At 44.6% G+C, this 25,151-nt stretch overlaps 2 protein-coding genes across 2 annotated transcripts; both read right to left on the bottom strand.

Moving 5' to 3' along the window:
• Positions 1-5,000: 5,000 nt before the first annotated feature.
• LOC131745348 (WD repeat-containing protein 87-like) lies at positions 5,001-6,454 on the bottom strand. Its single transcript, XM_059045688.2, is given in 3 exon segments — positions 5,001-5,260; positions 5,263-5,770; positions 6,029-6,454. Coding segments are annotated over 3 exon segments (1,194 nt in total).
• A 3,425-nt stretch (positions 6,455-9,879) lies between these two features.
• WDR87 (WD repeat domain 87) lies at positions 9,880-21,314 on the bottom strand. The gene is made up of 5 exons (XM_059045687.1): positions 21,240-21,314; positions 16,725-19,603; positions 15,981-16,252; positions 13,627-15,587; positions 9,880-13,374 (listed from the first exon to the last, which is right to left on the bottom strand). Exons 1-5 carry the CDS (start codon positions 21,312-21,314, stop codon positions 9,880-9,882), a joined length of 8,682 nt encoding a protein of 2,893 aa, XP_058901670.1.
• Between the last annotated feature and the right edge of the window lie 3,837 nt (positions 21,315-25,151).

The raw sequence follows: 25,151 nt of genomic DNA, 5'->3' as shown, positions 1-25,151 counted from the left end.
CAACGAAGACCCAAAACAGCCAAAAAAAAAAAAAAAAAATCCGCATATAACTTATAGTCGGTCCTGTGTATCTGAGGTTCCTCCATATCCGCAGTTCTGCATCCGTGGATTCACCTAAGGATCATATAGTACTGTCATATTTACTATTGAAAAAATCCGTGTATAAGTGGACCCACGTAGTTCAAACCTGTGTTGTTCAGGGGTCAACTGTATAATGATTTTTGCCCTTAGCTCTCTGTAGGTAATGTTAATGGTACTCCCTTATGGGCCTGAAGGAAAAAAATTCACTCACATTTTCTACCAGCTTTGTTATTCATTCGTTTCCCGACTCTCCTGGGCCATGCTTCCCCTGGTTCCAGTCAATCCCTTTCATACTTGGTAAGCTTCAGTTTCCCTTCAATCACCTGTTTTGTGCTGTATGGGACCAAGACCCCCTTTTCTCTACTTTTGCCGTTTTGCCCTCCCCTATGCATTTAGAAACAAATCTAATAGATATGACTTCAAGAAACTGTTGTGAGACCAGTAAAAAAGATAATCACAATACAGTGTGAGGAGATGGTAACTGAGATAGCACATGAAAGGGAAGGTTGTCTGTACAAGTAGGTAGTGAGCTCAGTCTTAAGGGATATGTAGATTTCTCAAGCAATGGAGCAGACTACATAAGCTGATGGAATCTTTCTCTACAGAACTTCTATTAGTAATGGATACAGTATAAGAGCCGTCCTCTTAAATGCATAGCTGAAGGACTGCCCTGGTGGGCCAGTGGTTAGGACTCTGTGCTTCCACTGAAGGGGTGCGCGTTCGATCCCTGGTTGGGGAAGATCCTGCATGCTGAGTGGCATGGCCAAAAAAAAAAAAAAAAAAAAAATTACATAGTTCACAAAAATCTTAAAGGAAAGCCTGGGGGAGGGGGTGGGACCAGAGAGAGCCAGGAGCATATGCTGTGATTAACCTGGGAGGTCTTCAGATACTAGGAATTGTGGTGGACACACCCTAAAGTGACCCCTAAAGAGTCAGCCTCTTGTGTAGTCCTCTCTCCTTGAGCACAGAATTTGTTAATTGTTTCTCGTCAATGGAATATGGCAAAGGTAATGTGATAGTCACTCCCATTATTACATTACTTAAAATATTCCATCTTAGCAGATGGTTGTGACAAAATCTGCTGCTGGCCTTGCAAATGTAAGTTGCTGTGTTGTAAGAGGACCTGGAAGAGGTCCATGTGGGGAAGAGTTGTGGGCAGCCTCTAGGGCCTGAGAGCAGTCCCCAGGTGACAGTCAGCAAGAAAACTGTCCTCAGTCCTATAAACGCAAGGAACTGAATTCTGCCAACAACCACGAGAGCTTAAAAGAGGATCCTGAACTCCAAAAAGGAGCACAACATAGCTGGTACCGTGACTGCAGCTTTGTGAAACCCTGAGCAGAGAACCCTGCTAAACTATATACAGACCCCTGACCCATGAAAACTGTGATATAATAAATGTTTTTATAAGCTGCTCAGTTTGTGGTCATTTGTTATGTAGCAACAAATAACTAAAACAGTAGTAAAAGAATTTATTTACTTTAAAAAATAAATTTATTTATTTATTTACTTTTGGCTGCATTGGGTCTTCATTGCTGCACACAGGCTTTCTTCAGTTGAGGCGAGCGGGGCTACTGTTCGTTGTGGTGCACGGGTTTCTCACTGCAGTGGCTTCTCTTATTGTGGCGCACAGTGCCTAGGTGCATGGGCTTCAGTAGTTGTGGCATGCAGGCTCAGTAGTTGTGGCTCGGGGGCTCTAGAGCGCAGGCTCAGTAGTTGTGGCACACGGGCTTAGTTGCTCCGTGGCATGTGGGATTTTCCCAGACCAGGGCTGGAACCCGTGTCCCCTGCATTGGCAGGTGGATTCTTAACCACTGTCCCACCAGGGACTACCAGGGAAGTCCTGTAGTAAAAGAATTTATATTTTAGTATCCATAATGTGTTAGGTTATGAGTCTTAGGAATGATCGATTCAGAGAATTGGAATTAAGAGCTCTGAAGAAGGCTAGTTGCTAAGATGGAAAAAACCCTTTTCCTAGTATTTATAAATTATGAGTCTTCCTTCACTTGGGTTTTAGGTATGGCTTTATTTTGGCTGCAAGATATAGAAATACCAACCTGGAATAAACCAATAAATCTTCCCAACGGGTGGAAGCCATGGGGTACAAGGCAGTGGGGGGAAAAGCTCACTTATCATGAGCTTAGTCCAAAATTAGAAAACATTCAAGAAAACAGTACACTATGAATAAATTTCAGTGAACACAATGAGGAGCAGAATTCACACTACTTCCCTCAGTCAGGAAATATAACTACTGTTAAAACAATAACCAACAATAGATATAAAAAACCTGGGGAAAGAAAATACTATTAAAGAAAATAGTATTAAAAACATCAGACAGGTTTGAAAAAGATAGGATAGACCTTAAATCAGTTAACTAATTTGACACAGCTAAAAAGAAAATGAGTAATCAAACAATTAGATCAGAGGGGATTAAAGAGAAGGTTAACTTAGCTTTAGAAACTATGAGAGTCCAGAGGCAATGTTGTTGAATGAGAAGTGCCAACCTACATATAATCATTTCTAGAAGGAATCAATAGAGTGAATGAGGGAGAGGAAATAAGCAAAATGTTAACATTTGAGAAGTTTCCAGTATTGAAGAAAGACAATCCTCAGACGGTACGATAAAAGACAATTATTACCAAACATTTAAAGAGGAACTAACACTAATCCTTCCCAAACTCTTCCAAAATAGAAAAGGAGGGAACACTTCCATACTTATTTTATGACGCCAGTGTTGCCTCGATACCAAAACCAGACAAGGACACTATAAGAGAATAAAATTACAGGCCAGTATCCCTGATGGTCATAGATGTAAAAATCCTCAACAGAATGTTAGCAAACTGAGTATAATACATTAAAAGTATACACCATGATCAAGTGAGGTTTATTCCAGGAATGAGAGGATGGTTCAACATCCACAAATCAATTAATGTGATACACCACATTAACAAAATGAAGAATAAAAATCATATGATCGGGCTTCCCTGGTGGCGCAGTGGTTGATGGTCCGCCTGCCACTGCAGGGGACGCGGGTTTGTGCCCCGGTCCGGGAAGATCCCACATGCCGCGGAGTGGCTGGGCCCGTGAGCCATGGCCACTGGGCCTGCGCATCCGGAGCCTGTGTTCCGCAACAGGAGAGGCCACAGCAGTGAGAGGCCTGCGTACCACAAAACAAAACAAAACAAAACAAAACAAAAATGTTAAAAAATCATATCATCTCAATAGATGCAAAAAAAAAAAGCATTTGACAAAATTCAACATCCATTCATGATAAAAAACAATGTGGGTATAGAGGGGACATAGCTGAACATGATAAAGGACATATATGAGAAGCCCACAGCTAACATCATAATGGTGAGAGACTGAAAGCTTTTCCTGTAAGATCAGGAACAAGACAAGGTTGCCTACTCTCACCACTTTTATTCAACATAGTACTGGGAGTCTTAGCCAGAGCAATTTAGCAAGAAAAAGAAGTAAAAGCTATCCAAGTTGGAAAAGAACTAAAACTTTGTCTATTTGCAGATGATATGATATATATATATATAGAGAGAGAAAACCCATAAGATGCCACCAAAAAACTGTTAGAACTAATAAATGAATTCAGTAAAGTTGCAATATGCAAAATCAATATACAAAAAATCTGTTGGATTCCCAGACCTCTCCCCTGAGATCTGACTCCTGCTCCAGGATCTCCTCCCAATACTCCCAAGCTTCTGATCTCCTGGGCTCCCAAGCTTTTCCTTAGAATCTGTCATCTCCCCTGGGACTCTGATAATTCATATGCCCAAGGTCTTCTATTGGGCTTCTAAGCATCTCCTTCATGCTCTAGCTCCTCCCTTGCTCTTACAGACCCTCTCCTTGAGCGCTGCCCCCTCTCCCAAGGTACCCCCAAACTCTCTTGAGGTCCCAGGCCCCTCCTCTAGCCTACAGTTCCTCTCCTGTGCTCCCAAAACACTAAAATGGGCATAGCCAGAATCTCATTTGAGCCTCATAATGAGCCCCATTTTGCACATGATAAAACTGAGGATTAGAGAGATGAAATCACTGTCTTGAGATTACATGTTAAATTGAAAGGCAGGGTTTCAAATCCTGGTTTGAATCTAAAACCTACATTTTCATCCCCACACTATATCTCATTAAAAATAGCTACCCATTAGAGAAAGAGAACTATATTCCAGGAACTATATTCCAGGAATATAGTGAAACTATATTTCACTAAGGTAAGCATTATTATCACCACATTTTACTTTGAGGAAACCAAAAACAGATTAAAGAGCTAATAAATGGCAGAGCAAGTACTGGAATGAGAGTTCTTCTAAATTCAAAGTTGGCATTCTTAAGCATTATTTCACTCTCTATCCCCATGATGTAGATGAGAACACTGAAGCTTAGAGATGTTGAGGAACTTAAGTCAAGAACAAAGTTTATAAAGGGGCAAAATTATGGGTCTTCTTTGCTTCCTCTCATATTAATGCTAAATAAACAAAAGTCCACCCGTGCCAGACACTGTCCCTCCAGGATCTTTTGAGGAAAGGAAATAGTAGCCAAAGAATTTGAGTGCTGGACAGGCTTTTCTATCAAAAGGTGATCAAACACTCACCCTTACCCTCCAAAGGATGTAGCCTACTGAATGAAAAACTTGTCCCTCTTAAGACAAAGTTTATTTGTTTTTTTTTTTTTTTTTTTGGCTACTTTCTAGGGGATTCTAGGCTTGAGGGGTGGGGGAAGAGAAATAAGCTAGAATATTTGTTACGATTGAGAGATGTCATTTTATTCAGTACATAGTAATAGGTTTCTGGAGCTGAATGAAAAGGAGTCCTTGTCTAGTCCCACCTTGACGTGGGGAACAGGTAAAGAGGCTTAAAATCTGTGGCCCAGGCTTATTTTCCAGTAAGACCCCAGAGTCTTAATATTAGGCCAAATCAGAGAGTGGGAGTAGAGATATTGGGCAGCCTCTCAATTCGGTAAGGATTGACTTGTGGTAGCCTTTTCCAGGCAAGTTCTAAGAACCCATACTGGGCGATGCCCACAGGTTGGATAGTATGCACCCTATTCTGCCCAGGCGAGGGTACAACATTCTGGAACTCAAGGGGACCTGCAGGGACATGAGAACTACCACAAAACAGGCCATAGAATAACCGTTCACCAAGTACCAACTCCTTGGTTTTCAGGGCCTTTTTTAGATGGTCTCTTGTGGTTGGAGTTTCTTTCTCTGCAGCAACTCTAGTAGCAGCCTCTGGATTCTGGGAGACTTAAGTTGGTACAGGTCCATGAGACGGTAGAACTGATCCATCCAAGCAGCACTGTCTTTAGCATATTGCTCCTGCAACATCCGCAAAACATGGTACAATGCCACAAATGTCTCCCACTGAGGCAGCTCTTCCTTTTCTTTAGAGATGGGCTGTGCCTTCTTCTCCAGTTGGGGCAACCTGAAGGGCCTGCCTTTACCCTTAAAAGCCCTGAGATTCTTCTGAAACCTCAGTGCTAGAGTTTGTTTTTCCACAGAGGTATGGGCACCTGTGAAAATATCTCTTGTGGCAGGATAAAAAGGTCACACTTCCATCTCTTTGAGAACATTGGATAACTGCTGTGCCCATGCACTCCTGTAAGGCTCTCCTAAAAGATGCCAAGTTATAGCCTTTGGGTCTTGAATTGTCTTGGTAGTTGATGGTAACACTGGTGCAGGGCTGGGCTGGGCTTTCTTCTTTGCCTTGTGAAATTTGAGGAGCTCACCCCTTCCCCTCAAGGCTCGGAAGTCCAAGGACAGGGATTCTTTATCCACAGAGGGGTAGACAGCTGTAGGAACATCCTTTCTGATTGGATAAAGGTGCTTTAACTCCTTGACAGCAGTAGATAACTGTTGTACCTGCTTCTTCCTATAGAACTCAGCTAAGAGATGCCAACTGAGAGCTTGTGGGGTTTGAGTCCTCTTAGTAGATGATGGTAACACTGGTTCAGGGATAGGGAATGGCTCTAGCCAGCTCTCCATTTCTTTCCTTCTAATTGGAGGGATCACTTTTAAGTGTACTAGACTCAAAACATCTTTATAGGGTTGTGATATATCTATGTGACCCATCTGTAGGTTCTGCTGGAGGTGTTTAGCAATGGCTTTAAGATTGTACAGATACATCCATTTCAAATATCCCTTTGAAGTAAAGTGTCTGAGGAGTTGGCTCAGTCCATGGAAACTGTCCCTTGAAAGTTGTTCTCCTGCTTCCAGTCTTATTAAAGCATTACTAATCCAGTCCTCAACTGAGAATCTTACTTCTGAGTGGCAAGGCCTTTTAGCTGGTATAGAGGTAAGTGCTGGGGCTGGGGCTGGGGCTGGGGCTGGGGCTGGGGCTGGGGCAGGGGCCTGACCCTCAGTTTTGCCCATCAGAGAATCCTGATACTTCAAGAACCACTTCTAGGGTTTCCCTGGTGGCACAGTGTTTGAGAGTCTGCCTGCTGATGCAGGGGACACGGGTTTGTGCCCCAGTCCGGGAAGATCCCACATGCCGCGGAGTGGCTGGGCCCGTGAGCCATGGCCGCGGAGCCTGTGCTCTGCAACGGGAGAGGCCACAACAGTGAGAGGCCCGCCTAGCACAAAAAAAAAAAAAAAAAAAAAAAAAAGAATATGTAAATTAGGGTTTTTTTTGGCCAAGCTGCACCAGGCTTGTGGGGTGTTAGTTCCCCAATCAGAGATCAAATCCATGCCCTCGGCAGTGAAAGTGCAGAGTTCTAACCACTGGACCACCAGGGAATTCCCTGTAAATTAGCTTTTTATCACTCATCTGCTCAGAACCTTCCTATGGTTTCCATCAAATGCGGAGTAAAAGCCAAGGCCTCAAAATGGCCCCCAAACCATTATAAGATATAAGAAAAATCTATATGGTACCCTAGAACTGAGAGAGAGTACCCAAAGAAGAACAAACTTGGAAGGATGCTCCCTCTCCAAGGCAATGGGTGGGGGAATACCTAGCACATACGAACAATTCTTTTTATCTAATTTCGGGGGTTTCATACCCTTGAAGCACATCCAGATCTCATTTAGCAAAACTCTGCTCAGTCAGAAAACTACATGGGAGAAATCTACAGCATAATTGATTCAGTGTCTTCAACAAAGACACTGAATGAAAAAACTGAAAAACTGGAGAGAGGGGAGTATAAATATTTAAGATTAAAATAGTCTTAGGGGGACTTCCCTAGTGGTCCAGTGGTTAAGACTACAAACTGCCACTGCAGGGGGTACGGGTTCGATCCCTGGTCAGGGAATTAAGATCCCACATGCTGCACAACGCGTCCAAAAAGAAAAAAAAAAAAGAAAAAGAGTCTTAGGAAGCATAACAGTAAAATCCAGTGTGTAGACCTTGTTTGAATTCTGATTCAAACAAATTAAGCATAAAAGGACATTTTTTGGGACAACCAGGAAAATCTGCATAGAGCATTGGATAATATTAAGGAATTATTAATTTTGTTAGATGTGAAAATTATTATATAAGAAAATTTTATTTTTTAGAGATGAGTATCAAATTATTTAGGGTTGGAATATCATGATGTCTGGGATTTATTTTAAAATACTTCAACAAAGGAAAAATTAGATGAAGCAATTTTTAAAAAATAAATTATTTATTTTTGGCTGCGTTGGGTCTTTGTTGCTGCACGCGGGCTTTCTCTAGTTGTGGCGAGTGGGTGCTACTCTTCGTTGAGGTGCACAGGCTTCTCATTGAGGTGGCTTCTCTTGTTGCGGAGCATGGGCTCTAGGTGCATGGGCTTCAGTAGTTGTGGCACGTGGGCTCAGTAGTTGTGGCACGTGGGCTCTAGAGCACAGGCTCAGTAGTTGTGGTGCATGGGCTTAGTTGCCCCACAGCATGTGGAATCTTCCCGGACCAGGGATGGAACCTGTGTCCCCTGCATTGGCAGGTGGATTCTTAACCACTGCACCACCAGGGAAGTCCCAGATGAAGCAATTTTTGCAAGATGTTTACAATTAAATGATGGGGTGATGGGGATCTGGGGGTTCATTATAATACTCTTTTCTACTTTAGTGATTGAAATTTTTCATAATAAAGAGAAAATACAAACAAGCCCTAGTCTCTGCAATTCTGGCAAAGGCAAAAGAGTGTCTAGGTTGTTGTAGCCAGTACCAAGGTTTTGAGGCTCCCTGAAGAGCCATCCATAGACTTCCTGACCCTGGGACAACAGTTAAGACTATTTTTTGTCACTGTGTTTTGTTTGTTTGTTTGTTGACCGGGGACCCACTGATATCCTGCAAAATGAATTTGTTAGGTATTACTATTCCCTTTCTGGATCTTTCAAGGAATTTGTCCTTTTCATCTGTGTTGTCAAATTTATGGCCCTAGAGTTGTTCATATTAGTCTTCATCCTTTTAATGTCTGTAGGGTCTGTAGTGATGTCCCCTCTGCCATGCCTTATATTTGTAATATGTTCATTATCCTCTTTTTGACACAGACTAGTAAACAGAGGCCAAAAAGGAGAAATGATTCAGGTTAAGGCTGCAGAGCCAGCTGGACCATCCTTACTTCTGCTGCCTTGCCTGGCTGCTGGGTCAATCATCCTTTTTGAGGCTCCCTGTCCCAGCCCACAGCTTTCATATACTCCATGTGGCCTGATATGTAGTCTGACATGGAAGAGCCCAACTACACACTCAGGGCTCTCATTACCCTTGGCCTTCAAGGTGAATCCAACTTCTCAAAATGTTCTCTTGCTCTCTATTCCTGGCTTCCCCACAAAAGCAAACTCAGGTGGAGGGAGTAGAATAATAAAGGAGAGGTTGGGATGGAGGGTGGCAAATGGCATAGATGGGCTACTTTCTAAAATCTGTTGGTTCAGCTTACCTGGAAAGAGGCAGTTTTGAAGTCTCTATAGTGGGGAGAGGAGATCGGGGAGGAGCAGCATTACTGGCAGTGACAACTTCTTCCATTTTACTACCTCTTTCCCTTTAACTGTTGTCTCCTATATTGCTAGAGGGAACGATCATAAGTCCCTAGATAGTTGGGGGCCTATTTGAGCTTACACCTAATCTTTCAAATTCTCATTCTATCATCCTACCCAAAACCCATGTCCAGGTTGGCAAAGGAAGTGAAAGATATAGGCTTCCCTCCTTTTCTTCCTGCTTTAACCTCAAATGGCCTCATCTCTTAATGCCATCCAGTAATGAGGTCACCAGGTGGTACTGGCTAGAACTTATTGAAGTTTTTTCCTGTTCTCTGAGGATCTCCTCAACACCCGCCATACCTGCTGTTTGGTACTCAAGTCATCAGCATGCAGAACTATGGTCAGGAAAGAGTCTGCCTCCACTGTGTACCCCCCAAAACAAAGGGGCAACATACTGGGTCTTCTGATTCTAAAATCCATTTTCTTTCCATTATATCAAGGCCTCTAATATTAATGCCCAAAATACATTTTTGTGCCAGGTGCTTTCCTTCCTATGGTCTTTAAGGGAGAATGGTGAGGGGCAAGGAAGGAAGAGGACAAGGACAGACTCTTCTGCCTGAAGGCCTCCAGAGGGTGAGTGAGCACCACTGGCTTTGGGGAAGTCTTCCCACTCTCAAGAGTATGTGAGTATCTGGTCTCCCTGGTTACCTTTCTGGAGAAGCAGCATTTGAGGAAAAGGGACACATCACAGTGCTTGTTATAAATGAGAATCTCCTCTTTATTCCACGTATAAAAAGCTGGTTTCTGGAACTAGATAGGGAAAGAACTTTGGCATGGCTCTACCTCTGTGTGGGCCCTAGGGATAAATGTCTAGATTCTGGTGACAAGGCCTTTCTCCAGGTGGGAATGAAAAGTCCTGCCCCTTCAGTCCCAAATTAGGGGGTAGGGCAATTCCTTGGTGAGGTGTAAATCAGCTTGTGGCAGGCTCTTCCAGACAAGTTCTAAGATCCCATACTGGGCAATGCCCATAGGGAGCATGGTACGTACACTGTTCTTCCCTGGGAGGGGAACCACCTCCTGGAACTCCAGAGGACGTTTAGGGGTGTGAGAGCTACCACAGAACAGGTGGTAGAACAACCGCTCCCCAGGAACTAGCTCCATGGTCTTTAGGGCCTCTTTGTAAATGATCTCTTGGGACTGGGGTTCCCCTCTCAGTAGCAGTTCCTGTAGTAGCCTCTGAATTCGGGGGGACTTAAGTTGGTACAGGTCCATGAGATGGTAGAACTGTTCCATCCAAGCAGCACTGTCATTCGCGTATCGCTCCTGCAACATCCGCAAAACATGGTACATTGCCACAAATGTCTCCCATAGAGGCACCTTGTCCTTTTTTTTAGAGATGGGCTGTGCCTTCTTTTCCAACTTGGGCAATTTGGCAAACCTGCCCTTATCCTTAAAAGCCCAGAAGTCCTTTTGAAACATCAGTGCTAGGGTTTGTTTTTCCACAGGGTCAAGGGCACCTGTGAAAATGTCTCTTGTTGGAGGATAATGGTGTTGCATCTCCATCTCCTTGCGAGCAGTGGATATCTGCTCTGCCCGCACACTCCTGTAAGGCTCTCCTAGAAGATGCCAATTTATAGCCTTCAGGTCTGGAATCATTTTGGTAGCTAATGGGGACTTCGGTGTGAAGACAGCCGAAGGTTTTAGCCAGCTTTCCTTTTCCTTTCCTTTTATAGGAGGGATCACTTTCAGGTATTTTGGACCCATGGGCTCCTTACTGGGTTTTGAGATACTTGTGCTTCGTGATTCCAGGTTCTGCTTGTGACGGTACACAATGGCTTCAAGTTTGGCCAGATGCATCCACTCTAAGTTTTCCTTTGCAGTGAGGTCTTTGAGAAGCTGGCACAATCTGTGGAAACTATCCCTAGAAAGCTGTTCTCCTGCCTCCATCTGTTCTAGGACATGGTAGATCCACTCTACATCTGAGAGACTGACATCTGCATATATTTCCTCAGCCAGGATTTTGGACACAGGTAATTGTACCTCAGTCTGTCCCTTCAGAGATGGATGACGCTGCAGAAGCCACTGCCACTTGGCCCCTAGGTGTTTGCCTTGGAGTTTATGAGCTTCCATGGTCTTCTTCAATATGTGGGATAAATATGGGGTCTTTAAGTCAGGCACTTGGGACTCCAAAGCTGTATCCAAAACTTGTAGAGGTATGGGCTTATATTTCTTCAACAGTTCTTCTTGTTTATCCATAAACCCTGTCCCTGGGAATACCCTGGACGTCTCAAGTACTGTGGCCTTATCTTCCCAGGATATTTGTTTAGTTGACCCTGGCACTGGTATCTTCTCTTCCCTCCCCAGAACTATCAGTTGCTTGGAAGGGCTTTTCAGAACTTCAAATTTTACAGCACTGCCTTTGACCTCAGGGATTCTTTTCTCAATAGAAGGGACTGCTTCTCTTCCTTTTAAGTCCTTTTTTCTTTCTCCTGGTAACTTAAATAGTTTTTCTTTTTTAAAGATCTCTTTCTTCTTGTCTACCTCTTCTTCCAATGAGCTTCTCTCCTCTTCCTCCCCCTCTTTCTCACTCAAACGTTCCATCTCTTCCTCACTCATGCTTTTCTCTTTCTCAAACACTTCCTCCTCCTCTTCCTCCTCCTGCACCTTCTTCTTTTTCTTCTTCTTCTCCTTCCCTTCATCTTCCTCCTCCTCTTCCATTTCCTCCTCTTCCTCCTCCTCCTGCTCTTCAGACAAACTCTCTCGCTCTATTTCATCTAACAAGCTTTCCATTTCTTCAGAAAAGCTCTCTTCACTTTTCACACTTTTCACCTCATCCTCTTGACTGAGAAACTCTTCCTGTTGCAAATCAACTCTCTTTAGCTTTTTTATCTTTCGTGACCTTTGTTTAAGTAATGGCTTTGCCTCTTCTTTCTCCATTATTTCATCCTCCTCTTCTTCCTGTATGACTTCTCTCTGTTGCCTGGCCAATCTGCTTTCCTCCTCAGTCATCTTTTTCTCTTTCTTTATCAATCTTCTCATTTCCTTGGCCAGTTTTCTCTGCCTCTTAGCCAGTTTCTTCTCATCTGTGGCAATTTCTGGTTGTTCCTCAGAAAAATCCCACTCCTTGGCATCAAGTTCGTTCTGTACCTTGTTCAATTCCTTTTCCTTAGTAAAGAATGACCTCTTTAACTTTGTCATCTCTATTTCTTCCTGGGTTAGTTTCCTTTCTTTTTTGATAAGGGCTTGAAGTATCTTTAAGATTTTGCTGCTTACTTTTAATGGTTCCTTGGAAATGTCCTTGCTTTCTTTAGCCAACTTCCTTATTAATTTGGCTAGCTTCCTTTCTTCCTGGGCACATACTCTCCCTCCTCTAGTAAACTCCAGTTTTCCGTTGGTAATGTCTGTTTGCTCTGTGGCCAGTATCCTATCTTCATAGACCAGTATCTTTTCCTCTAGTGACAATTTCCTCTTAATTAGTTCTAGTTCATCCTTAGTTGGTCTTCCCTGTCTTGAAGTTTCTTGAGTCTCTTTTTTAAAGAGAGTTTCCTTTCCCTCAGCCAGTCTCACCTTCTCCCAGGCCAATTTCTTTATTTCCATGCCCAATGCCTTTTCTTCCTTAGTAATAGACCAGTCACCTCTGAGCTGTTTCAGTCCTTGGAATATCACCCTCTTTTCCATAGCTAATTTCATTTTGTCCTGGGCTATTTGGTGCTGTTTCTCAGCTAGGCTTTCCTCTAACTGGGTCAGTTTTTCCTCTATAGCAGCCAATTTCTCCTTCTTCTGAAAAGGTTTCTCCTTTTCCTCCATCAGCTTCTTCTCTATCTGAACCAGTCTCTTCTTGTACCTGTCCAGTTTCTTCTTTTCTTGGTCTGATTTCTTTCTCTTCTGGGTGAGGCTTTCTTTGAGCTGGATTAAATTTTCTTTCCTCTGAGCCAGTTTCACCTTCTCCTGAGCCAGAGTCTTCTGCCTCCAGGCTAGTATTTCCTTGGTTTGGGGGAGTTCTTCCTTGTTCTGGACCAATTTATTCCTTTCCTGGGCCAGTTTTTGCTTATTCTTTATCAATTGTTCCCTTTTCTGGACAAGTGTTGCCTCCTCCCCAGGCAGTGTTTCCATGTCCTGGGTCAGTTTCTTCTCATCCTGGATCAGTAGCTCTTCTTCTTGGGCCAATTTCTGCTTATTCTCCATCAGTTGCTCCCTTTTCTGGCCAAGTCTTTCCTCTTCTTCAGGAAATTTTACATTGTCCTGGGCCAGTTTCTTCTCTTCCTGGATCAGCAGCTCTTCTTCCTGGGCCAACTTTTGCTTATTCTCCATCAATTGCTCCCTTTTCTGGCCAAGTCTTTTCTTTTCCTCAGCCAGTGTTTCCTTGTTCTGGACCAGTTTCTCCTCTTCCTGGATCAGCAGTTCTTCTTCCTGGGCCAACTTTTGCTTATTCTCCATCAATTGCTCCCTTTTCTGGCCAAGTCTTTTCTTTTCCTCAGCCAGTGTTTCCTTGTTCTGGACCAGTTTCTTCTCTTCCTGGATCAGCAGCTCTTCTTCCTGGGCCAACTTTTGCTTATTCTCCATCAATTGCTCCCTTTTCTGGCCAAGTCTTTTCTTTTCCTCAGCCAGTGTTTCCTTGTTCTGGACCAGTTTCTCCTCTTCCTGGATCAGCAGTTCTTCTTCTTGGACCACTTCTTTCTCTTCCACATTCAGTTTCTCCTCTTGAGAGGCCAGTGTGGTCTCCTCCTGACCCAGTCTCTCCTCTTCATTGACCAGTTCCTCCTCTTCCTGATTCAGTTCCTCCTCTTCCCATGCCAGGTCCTCCAATTCCTGGGCTAGTTCCTTTTCTTGCCATGCTAGATCTTGCTCCTTCTGGGCCAGTTTTTCCAATTTCTGGACCAATATATTTTTAACCTCAGCTAGCTTCCCTCCTTTCTTTGCTATTTTCTCTTCTTCTTGAGCCAGTTTCTCCAATTTCATGGCCAGTTTCTTCCTTCGCTGGGTCAATTTCTCTGCTTCCTGGGTTAGCATCTCCTCTCTTTGGGCTAGTTTTTCCTCATTCTGGATAAACTTCCTCTCTGCCTTGACCATTTTCCTGTCTTTCTGGGACAGTTTCTCATAGTCTCTGGCCATTTTTTTCTCTTCCTGAGCCAGTTTTCTCTCTTCCTGTGCTAGCTTCTCTACTTCTTCTGCCAGCTTCCTCTTTTCTTGGGCTCGTTTTATTTCAACTCGGGCCCGTTTCCTCTCAACCTGTGCCTGCTTATATTCCTGGTGGATCTGTCTCTGCTCTTCTGTCATCAGCTCTTCTCCTTCTTCTTCTTCTTCTGCTGCTGCTTCTTCTCCTTCCCACTCCTGAGACAATTCTTCCTCCAGGGTCACTTCCTCCTCATCCTCCAACAATTGCTCCCTGGCCCTGGCTGACATTTTTTCCCAGATCTGTGACCATTCATCCCATGTCTGCTTCCTCTTGTCCCTCTCCATCTCTTCCTCATCTGGGAACAGCTTTTCTTCCTCCTCATGGAGCTTCTCCTCTTCCTGAAGATGTCTGCTTTCCCAGGTTTTCTTCCATTCATCCCAGGATATCCTCGTCTCTCTGTTGGCCTGTTTCCACTGATCCCAGGACTTCTTCCACTCCTGCCAAGACAGCTTTGTCTCTTCCTTAACTGGTCTTCCTTCTTGCTCAACCACTTTCTCCTCTAATTTGGCCTTTTCCCCCACTACCTGACTCACGTCCCTCTCCTCTTCTTTGGTTTTTTTCCTCTCTTTTTTATCCACTTTTATTTCCTGTTGGACTGCTTTCCCCTCCTGCTTAGAAGGCTTCTTAGAGGGTTTCTTCTCTTCTTTCTTTGATATTTGTTTTCCCTTGGTTATGTCTGTTTCTAAAAAAACAACTTTCCTTTTCTTGCCTTTTTTTGGAATCACTTGGGTTTCCCGCAAGTCCTGCACATCCCTTTCTTTCTTTCGCTCTTGCTCCTCTTTTGTCTCCTCTTCCTTGTCCTTGTCTCTGATCACCATGTCCTCTCTAATTGCTCCTCCATGAGGAAAAACTGGTTTCTCCTCTGGCCAGGCTACATCCCAGTCAAGGTCCTCAAGCAGTTCCTTACTTTCTTTCTTCAACAGGGGGCAGATCTCCTGAAAGAGCTCCCAGCTGGGCTGTCGATCTGCCAGCACCTCCTGAGCCATGGTCACTAGCTCAGTGTTTAGAGCTTCTGACATTTTTGTCTGGGAACCAGATATCCTCAGGGTCATAAGACGACATAGATCGTCCCGCCATGATGAGCCATCTCCAGGGGTAGTTCTGTGGCCAGGAGCTCCAGAGGCACCCTGCCCTGGAGAGTCCTCAACTGTAACTTCAGTGTCTATTGTCTTCCTCTTGCGCCTCTTTATGGGTTTCTGAAGTGTTGCTTTCCTGCCTCTTTTGTCACGTATCTTCCCCAGCGTCTTCAGGGTCAATGCAACATGATCCTTTGAGGCATCTATCCCTGGAGGCTCTTTTTCATCATCTTTTGAAATCTTCAGTATACTGGAGGTTGAAGACCTAAACTCCTCCCCCTCAGTTGGTGCAGCTTCACTCTGATCACCTTCACCCTCTAAGGGACCTGGCTCTGTGCCAGTCTCTTTCATCTTCTTGAGGCTCTGCAAAAATTTTGGGGCTATAGGGAGAATCAGGAGATGTAGATAAGGGAAGCATGGGAGGCTTAAATGAAGCCCTTCCCAAAATCTGGTATGAGCTAAGAGGAACTGTCATAACAGATGTAGCAACAGAGGGGGCTGAGGCCTTTTTTTTAAAAAAAGGCATTCTCCCTGCTTTATTCCCAGTGCCTTCCCTCTTCCCTCCCCATCCCCGCCCACCTCTGTCAAGTCTTACAGAGATAGGTTTTGGAGTCTCTCTGAATTTGGGTGGATTCTTCCTAGGAAGGTTCTTTTCTGTGAAAGGATCTTCCCACTTACCTCTGTTCCTATCTGATACCTCTTGACCCACGTTAGCCTTAACTACCCTGCCTCTTGGGGACCCTGAGGCATTAACCAGATCACCCCATACATACTATGCTTTCTGCCTCCTACTCGGCCCCGTCTTTGGCCTTTGCTGGGCTTGTAGGCAACTTCAGGTTCTTCAGGAGCTGTATCAAGTTGGTTGGAAAGGGCGGCAAGTTCAGAAGCCCCTGAGACATCTAAAGAAAAAGTAGGCTTTTCATCACCCAGTGATAAGATCAGGTTTTCATTCAATCGCTGCTCTACTTGGGTATGAAGGATTTGGAGATCTGTGGCCCGCATTCCCAGCAGATGGTCCAGGGTTTCTTCCCCAATCATTTCCTGCCTATGAAAGTCAAAGGAGAGGAAGGACCATGCTGAATCAGGGAGGGACAAGAGGGAGAATGAGAAGGAAAGAACAGCTATGGAACAGGCAGGGGACTTGACAACATGACCAACAGAGACAGTGTATGTAGAGGTAAAGAATGGCGAAGAAGGAAAAAGTCTAGGAAGCCAAGATGGTAATGCATGGCGTGACCTGTATGGGGCCTTCAAGGGTAGGAGAAGAGGGTGAAAAGGGGGCACTTGAAGACGTAGGGGACAAACAGGAATAGGAGAAGAAATGGAGAAAGGAGTGAGCAGTTAGGGGATCATCAGGATAGTCTAGGAATGGAAAAAGACTATGAACAAGGAAAAAGGACAGGAAGAGCTAATGAACAGAGATGAAGAGACAGTGAAGGCAGAGAAGGGAAAAATGGGAAAGGGGAAGAAGAAAATCAGAAGCTAGTAAAGAACTGAGGAAGGCACAAAGAACTTACTGCATATCCCGGAAAGTATCTTGGTTCTGGATCAAGTTTAAGAGTGAGGTCTTAGAGTGGATTCCAGTCTCAGCCATGAGGCTCAGGGCCTTATTCCTCACTCTTTCATCTTTGTCCATTAGTCTTTGGGCCAGAGGCACGGCAAAGAGATGCGTAATCATTCCTAGACGCTTCAGCCCTTCCCAGGCTAGCTCTAGGATCAGTGGATTGGAATTGGTTGTATCATCCAACAGACGATGGGCTGTTTCAGCACGCAGGAGTGGAGACACCTGGTAAGAGGCAAAGATTTGCCCTAGTGCACCAATACAGCACTGGTACTTCAGTGGAGAAGCATGGATCATAATATTGAGAACTGTCTCTATCAGGCTATTGATAGCTATTTCACTCATCTTTCTTCCCAGCCAACTGCAGTTTGCTGAGTCTGTAAGAACATTGTAAGTTATATCCTTTGATGCTCTTATTTCGAGGAAGTCTTCATCCTCCTTTTCACGTGCATATTCTCCTACATCACTTATAGCTCTTTCCCTACCGTGCCAGAAGAAGAATTGTTGAGACTTGTCCCATTCCAGCTCCCGCATGGGTGAGTGCAGGTTGCACTGTAGGTATATTGGGCTGCCCTGTGGCCAAAGACGGGCACGAATCACTGAGTTAGGGATGTAGCAATCAGGAGCCAAGAGCCATTTCTGCCCATGACCAAAGTAGTATCGCAGTATCTGGTAAGGGTTGAGTCCATCCCAGGTAGTCAGCTGTAGCTGTGGAGGAAGCACATAATGGGAATGAGGAGGTTTTTTCACCTGCGTCCAATCAGCTTGCTTATACAAGGAATCGTGTCTGAAGGAAGACAGTAACACAGGGCTCCCTTGCTCATCTTCTTCTATGACATGTGGCACATTATGATCAAAGGCGATGGCCCGATTATTGACAAGGTTCTCCAGACCCACTAATTGCTGTTGCCCTTGTCCGAAGTAGATATACTTGGGCACAAACATGGTCTCAAAGGAGAAGAAGAAGCTTGGTATGAAAGCCTTAGGAACTTCTAGAACTTCATCTGTCATACCCATAAGGGAAAGGCGAGCCAGCAGGGCTGAGGGAAGCAGTTTTAAACAGGACACCAGATAAAGACTCTGGTTGAAAGTGACAAGCAGGTCACCCCGGTCATTTGCAAAGCAGAGTGGGCCAAAGTGCAATGATGAGTCCAGCATGGCTATAAGTCTACCATGGAAGTTCCAGATCCGGACAGAGCCATCACTGCCACCCGTGACAAAAAGACTCAAGTGTAGGCAGACATCAAAAGATGTGATGGTACACTGGTGCAGAGGCAATGTCTCAATGAACGTTGAGCCTTCCTGTGACCCAGAGGACAGAAAGTCATGGAAATTCCAGAGACGCAGGCAGTTAGTCTCTGTGATGGCACTCACAGACTTGGGCAAGAGTATCAAGTGTGTTAGATGACACCTGCTGAGAATGCTGGTGAGGGGCTGCAGCTGCACTCTCACCCCTTCAAGCACAGCTTCTGATAGGTGTACATAGTCATCCATTCCATAGGAACAGAGCAAAGAGTTTTCTCGGCAACCAGAAAGCCCTCCAGGCAGTGTAGAGAGTGCTAATACAGCCCCAAAGTGCATGAATTTCTCTATTTGGGCACAGCTGTGCTGGGAAAGCACTCTGATCACACCACTCTGGTGTCCAGAGAACATTAGTCCTTCTAGACCCCGACCCAGGTGGAAATGCCCATAAGCCAGGCATTGTACCAAGTCCTGAGAATCTGGTGAGGTGCATATAAGATACTTGGCTGGGCAAGGGCAGCGGGTTGTGTCAAATACCAGCACATCTGTGGTGCCGGTTGCTACAAAGAGCTCCTCTTTATCTGGGTCATAGGCCCAATCCACAGCCTGGTCCAGGATTGAGAAGGGCCAGGTGATAACCAGAAGATTCCCTGTTAGTGGGGACAAAAAGCGCAACAAGCCATCCTCAGTAACGCACAGGATCCGGAACCAGTTATTGCCACAGTGGACCCGACGTATCTGCTGGGGAGCAGAGCCACAGACATTGAAGAGGTTATAGAAGCAGGGCAGACTGCGCAAGGAGAAAGAATGGGTAGTCTGGCAGAAGAAAGTAGTGCTATCAATAAACTGCAGTTGATACAGTTCCTCGCCAAGTTCTAGCCGCCGCAGCAGACTCCCTGAAGTCAGGTTCCACTCCTTGATTAAACCTTCTTGGCCGGCTGTTAGCAGGGTGTGGGCTTCTGGCCGGCTGCGGATACATATCACCGATGAGAAATGGGCCTTGAAACTGTGGAGTGCGTGGCCCTGATTGAGGCTCCACACTTGGATTTCCCCAGTCCTGTTTCCAGCATAGAGAAAGCCCTGCTCAAAACAGGTGAAGCAGCAGGTGATTGAGGAGCCACTGGTGGTGGAAGGGAACCTCTTCACCTCTGCCAGCCGGCCATGGCCCTGGCGCTCAAGGACCCTCACCACAGTCTCACACAGGACTACAAGGGAGCCATTGGGGCCGTTCAACATGATGTTGTGGACAAGCTCATCACCAGGCATGGAAACCATGTGGGCTATTTGGAGACCCTTGCCACTCCGCTCCATGATCCAGGTGACCACTGCCCCCAGGATTCCCGACAGGAGCATCTTCATTTCTGGGTCATAGCAGAGGCAGCTGATGTTAAAGCGGCAGGGCACTATACCCAGGTGTTTGAATGACTTAAAGTGGTCCCCAAAGAGCCGTAGGAGCAGGTCACCACAGTAGATCACGAGGATATGAAAGGAACCTGTGTGAACCATGGACTGGATGGGCGGCAGTCGTTCGGTCATGGAGAATGTTCTCTTCTCCACCATGTCCTCAGTTTTGCTCTTCATCCATACCACAGCCTAGAAGAGAAAAAGATGGGAACTGCCTAGAAAAGATAGTAGAAGAAGAAAGGGCAGAATATTCAGCTATTTTTCTCTTGCTAAGGAGAAACTGGAAGACTCTAGAGTGATTTTTACCCCCTGGTTCTGGGAATTGGAAATATTGTAGAAGCAGGAAACCTGGGACTCTTTCCCTAACCTTGGCCTACTTTAGGAGAACCATAAAATCTGTTCAACACAGAGACTGTAATTGGAGAAAGGATGCACAGGGAATCCTGGATCCAGGTCACTTTCATTAAAGGGGTATATCTTCCTGGGTTAATCTAGGGTCAGAACTTACATGGGCATGGCCCCTGTAGAATGGGCTAAGAAGAAAGGCTGGGTAGTTTTACCTGTATTTCTTTTGTGCTTGTTGTCACCCATGAGAGAGAAGCAAAGAAGTGGGCATCACTGAAGTAATAGCATATAAGTGGCATATTTTGAGGATGGCGAGACTCTTTGAACAGGATCTGGGACCGGTCACTCAACACAACTACATCAGTCTTTGGGTCATCTAAAGTTTGCTGGGGAGAGGCATGGCATAAACTAAGAGACCAGGAACACATATACACTAAATATATTCTCTTGCAAGTCACAATTGAAGCAGTTCTCAAAGTTACACCTCAGCCCCAAGGATCACTCCTGTGGCTCCCACACATGAACAATTTATCACCTGTGGGACACTATACTTCACAAGCATGTAACAAAACCCCCAACACAAAAGCGAACCAAACCGCTATAGGGCCTATATGGGCAAATTTTATGGTGTGAGCACAGGGGAAAATTGGTGTTCTTCCCAACATGTCCTCTAACATTCTCCCTCCTGACTAAAAGGTACATATGTCATAAAAGACACGTTTAACAGATTACAAAGGCAAGTGCACTGCCATATGCCCACATGTAAAGTAACACAGTATCCCCAAAGTCAGTGCAGCTTTATTAAAGCCTGAAACTGCACTAAGTAAGACTTTTAGGACACCCTATCTGGGCTTTAAGTTTGACGGAGGAAGATTTTTTTATGTGTATGTATATATATATATATATATATATATATATATATATATACACACACATACACACACATATATATACATTTTATATATATACATTATATATACACACATTTTATATATACACACACACATATACACATTTTATATATATACATTATATATATACACACATATATACGCACATTATATATATATAGACACACACACTATGTGTGTGTGTGTGTGTGTGTATTATCCCACTGTGATAGAGCATGTGCTATGAAACATGCACCTGGGATCCTTTTACACAGAGCCAGCCATAGCAAAACTGAGGTTGGCAGATGTTCTCTCTGGTGCCTTCTCCATTCTCTTTTAGAAAAATCTCTCTTCCCAGAGGGTTGGTTCTTCTGAAATGCTTCAAAGTGTTAACCTCTCACCATCAAAATGTCCTTGCAAGAGGTCTCTAGAGTCATTTGGAAGTTGATGGCCCACTTTCTACTAAGGGGACAGTTGTCTTTATCATCTACCCTGCCTGCTTCCTGCATAGAGGTTCTATGCTCCTCTGAAGTGCTCATAACTCTTTAGATAGAGGCCAATAACATGTTTATGTTCTACATATACATTACCTTGCTTTTATGTATCATGTCATTTATAAGGTATTTAAAATCCTTCCACAGGGGAATGAGTCTGGGGGAAGTCATCACCTTGATTATCCCCTGGTCCTCCTCAGGACCATTGTTTAAAAACCTGTAGGAATACAAAAGAGGCCAGCTTAGCCACTGATACTTTTTGAGGAGCTAGAAATCAGAAGGCAAGATCCATGAACTCATGTTTATTGGACACTTTTTGAATGTCAGGAACTATGCATAAGATACCTTCTCATTTAATCCTCACTGCAGCCCAGTGAGGTAGTGATTACCTCATTTGAGAAAACTGAGGCTTGGAGAGGGTAAATAAAGGAGTTGGAGGTTGAACCTTAGCATTGGCTATCATCCAATAGGATATTATGGGGGAGGGAAGCAGAGAAACCTAAGAGGGGCTGGAAAGGAATACTGTCACAGGCAAATAATTGTTTCTTGCTGGTGATGGGCTGTCAAGAGATCTTTTTGCAAGAACTAGTAGTTCCCAAAGTGTGGACCCTGGACCTCTGGTACTGGGATTGCTGGGGGAGAGGTACATCTTAAAATGCAGATCCTTAGGTACTGAAGCAGAACCATGGTGGTGGGCCCCTAAGTCCTTCACTTGTAACAAGCTCCCTAGGTGTTTCTATGGACACTGAAGTCTGACTACTGAAACAGGAAATCGAGATAAAGGGTGCCCAGGACAAACAGTCAGCTCCATGTAGCCCAGCTGGAGAAAGGATCCAGCCATTCGGCCTTGCAGGCTTTCCCAGGCTTGTGGAATCAAGCTCTCTTGCATGTGATATATCTGCTATTCATCCTCCTCCTCCCCATTCCCTTCTCTTTGGCCTTCATGAAGACAAACCTCTACTTTTCTTAGTTGGATGGTGAATAAATCCTACTTTTAACAAGTTCCCTCTGTCAGGGGGTCTGTCATTACTGATCTGACGATGGGCTTGTTTTCCTCATTTGTAAAATGAAAATGCCAGATCCTTGCAACTTCACAGGATTGTTGCAAGGATCAACTAAGATAATTCCTGTGAATACTTTTAAAAGTATACTCTGAAGCAACAAACAATTATGATTGCTGTTTTTAGGCTGGTTTGGTTCTCAGAGAAGTTGGGTTATTTCCTTCCAACTTAGACTGTGTACTTTTCAGTTGCTCTGAAAACATTACAGCTAAATTTAATAGTCTGGCCAGCAGAGGGCAGTGGAACCCATCCTTGTGCCTGCCAGATGAAGGAAAACTGATGGACTTTCAGTTTAAAGAAGTGGTCCCTGGAGTCTGTCATACAGAGTGAAGTAAGTCAGAAGGAGAAAAACAAATACCGTATGCTAACACATATATATGGAATCTAAGAAAAAAAATGTCATGAAGAGATTAGTGGTAGGACGGGAATAAAACGCAGACCTACTAGAGCATGGACTTGAGGATATGGGGAGGAGGAAGGGTAAGCGGTGACGATGTGAGAGAGTGGCAGGGACATAAACACACTACCAAATGTAAATTAGATAGCTAGTGGGAAGCTGCCGCATAGCACAGGGAGTTCACCTCTGTGCTTTGTGACCACCTAGAGGGGTGGGATAGGGAGGGTGGGAGGGAGGGTGATGCAAGAGGGAAGAGATATGGGAACATATATATATGTATAACTGATTCACTTTGTGGTAAAGGAGAAACTAACACACTATTGTAAAACAGTTATACTCAAATAAAGATGTTAAAAAAAAAAAAAAAGTGGTCCCCAAACTGCGATCATCAGGACAGCAGCATCAGCATCACCTGGGAACTTGTTAGAAATGCAAATTATCAGGCCCCACCCTAGACCACTAAATCAGAAACTCCGAGCGTAGGGCCCCAAAATCCGAGTTTTAACAAGCTCTCCAGCTGGTCTTAAAGTCTGAGAAACACTGGTTTGGAGAGCTGTTGGAGTTCCAGATCATTTGGCCTGGGCCTCCTGAGGCAAGGTCAGCAGAACCCACCCTCTGGCGTGGCTAAGCCTAGGCCTTGTGTTGCCACAGAGACTTGATGGCTGGATCTGCGGGGGGGAAGCAACAGGCAAAACTTATCATCATCTCATGTGTAGGGTGGTTTAGTGCCCACAGAAAAAAGCTTTCACAGGGACTTCCCTGGCGGTCCAGTGGTTAAGACTCTGCGCTTCCACTGTAGGGGTAGCGGGTTGGATCTGTGGTCAGGGAACTAAGATCCTGCATGCCTCACAGTGCGGCCAAAAAAAAAAAAAAAAAAAAAGCTTTCACATCAATCACTTCATTAGTTCTTGAAAGAATTCTGAGAGGCAGATACCATCGTCTCCATTGCACATATAAGGAATGTGAATTCAGAGGAAAAGGGATGTGTTCAAAGCTACACAGGGCAGATTCAAGACTAAGATCCAACTCACAGTTCAAGATTCTTGAACTGTGAGAGAAGTAAAAGGTTCTCCCAGCTAATGCTAAGTGAGCTCTCTTCCCCACAAACCCACTAATGGGAACTGGGGACTGGCTTTCAGACACTAGCATCCCCTGTGTCTTTCCACTCTCCCCAAGGCTGCATGCTGCCCTCCTGCCATATCTTTTTCCATTCTATTCCCCTGTAACCCTGCACTTGCTGCTCTTTTGGACCACCTTTCAGGAGCCACTGTGATCTGCTGAAATGGATCAGTGGATGGCCCTATGGGCCAGGACCCAACAGCTCAGATTTACCCAACCAGCTCCTTCTTGGGGCCCCAGAGCTGCTGAGAGAGTAGTCATTTGTAGTCAACAAATTTGCAGTCATTGACATCAGTTTCCATTTTTCCTAATTATCTCCTCTGGGTCCAACTTCTCTTGACCAGCCTATAAAAAGCAAGCGGTTGGGACCCTTCGGGGGCATATTCTTTGGAGGTTAAGTGAGAAGGAAGGCCTTCAACCCCCATAACTATGTTTGTTGTTGTTGTTGCCACTCTCTCCCATCCCATATACCAGTTTCCTTAGAGGAAACCTCTCCTAAAATGCCCCACATTTGATTCCCTAATCCCATTACCTGTCCTTAAAAGCAAGTCCAGAGGCCAGATGCCTTAATCCCAATGGTCTTGACTTTTTAATATCTTGATAACCCAAAGATGATCTAAAGGGAGAATTCAAGTCCTGCAGCCAACTTAGAGGAGTCAGAATTTGGGGTCTGAGATATGGTATCTGACTGTAGCTGACTATAGAGACAAACCAGGTCTATGATTGGGCATTGATGCTGGCACCACATTCTTTTTCTTAGTTGCAGTCCATTCCAAGGTACTGTGTCGGTGGTGGTGGGATGGAAAGCCAGCATCCCATGAGCCCTGCCTTTGTAATACAGAGAATAGGCTCTAGGGGGTACTGCACTCCATGACACTATTGGGCCCCTGTTAAAGAAGGAAAAGAACAAAGTATTGTGAGTACATATAACAAGGAGACGTGACCACCCAAAAGAAGAGTGATGTGTGCTCCACACTTTGAAGTAAAGCCCTGCATGGATCCTACAGCTTTGCAGGTGGCTCTCATGTTTGGGGACAAGGATGCAGAAGGCCCAGCTGGCATCAGTTGACTGTAAAGTCAGAGGGACTGTAAAGCCCGGGCAATCTTGGCTTACTCTGTTTTTTTGAATTACTGATAAGGAGCCCAAGTCTGTCCCCAGGCCTGGGACTGCTACTCTGGCCTTATAAGTGACTTCACAGCTAGGGCTGGGACTGGAATACACTTAACTTTACAGAAAGAAACAATTTTCCAGGACAAACATATATTACCAGGGTGGGCTAGTTTCTATTGAGTGAAGAATTATCCAGTATGGGAGTAGTGATAGCATCCAGAACTGATTAAGGTTGTAAAGTGGTAGACAGGCATTTTACATACATTGTTTCATTTAATTCTTATACAGTGATTCTATGACTTAGCTATCATCCTCCATTA

This window comes from Kogia breviceps, chromosome 18 (genome assembly GCF_026419965.1).
Source record: "Kogia breviceps isolate mKogBre1 chromosome 18, mKogBre1 haplotype 1, whole genome shotgun sequence".
Taxonomy (NCBI): Eukaryota; Metazoa; Chordata; class Mammalia; order Artiodactyla; family Physeteridae; genus Kogia; species Kogia breviceps.
The sequence above is the reverse complement of the archived record's forward strand: the minus strand, read 5'-3'. Positions and strand labels throughout refer to the sequence as shown.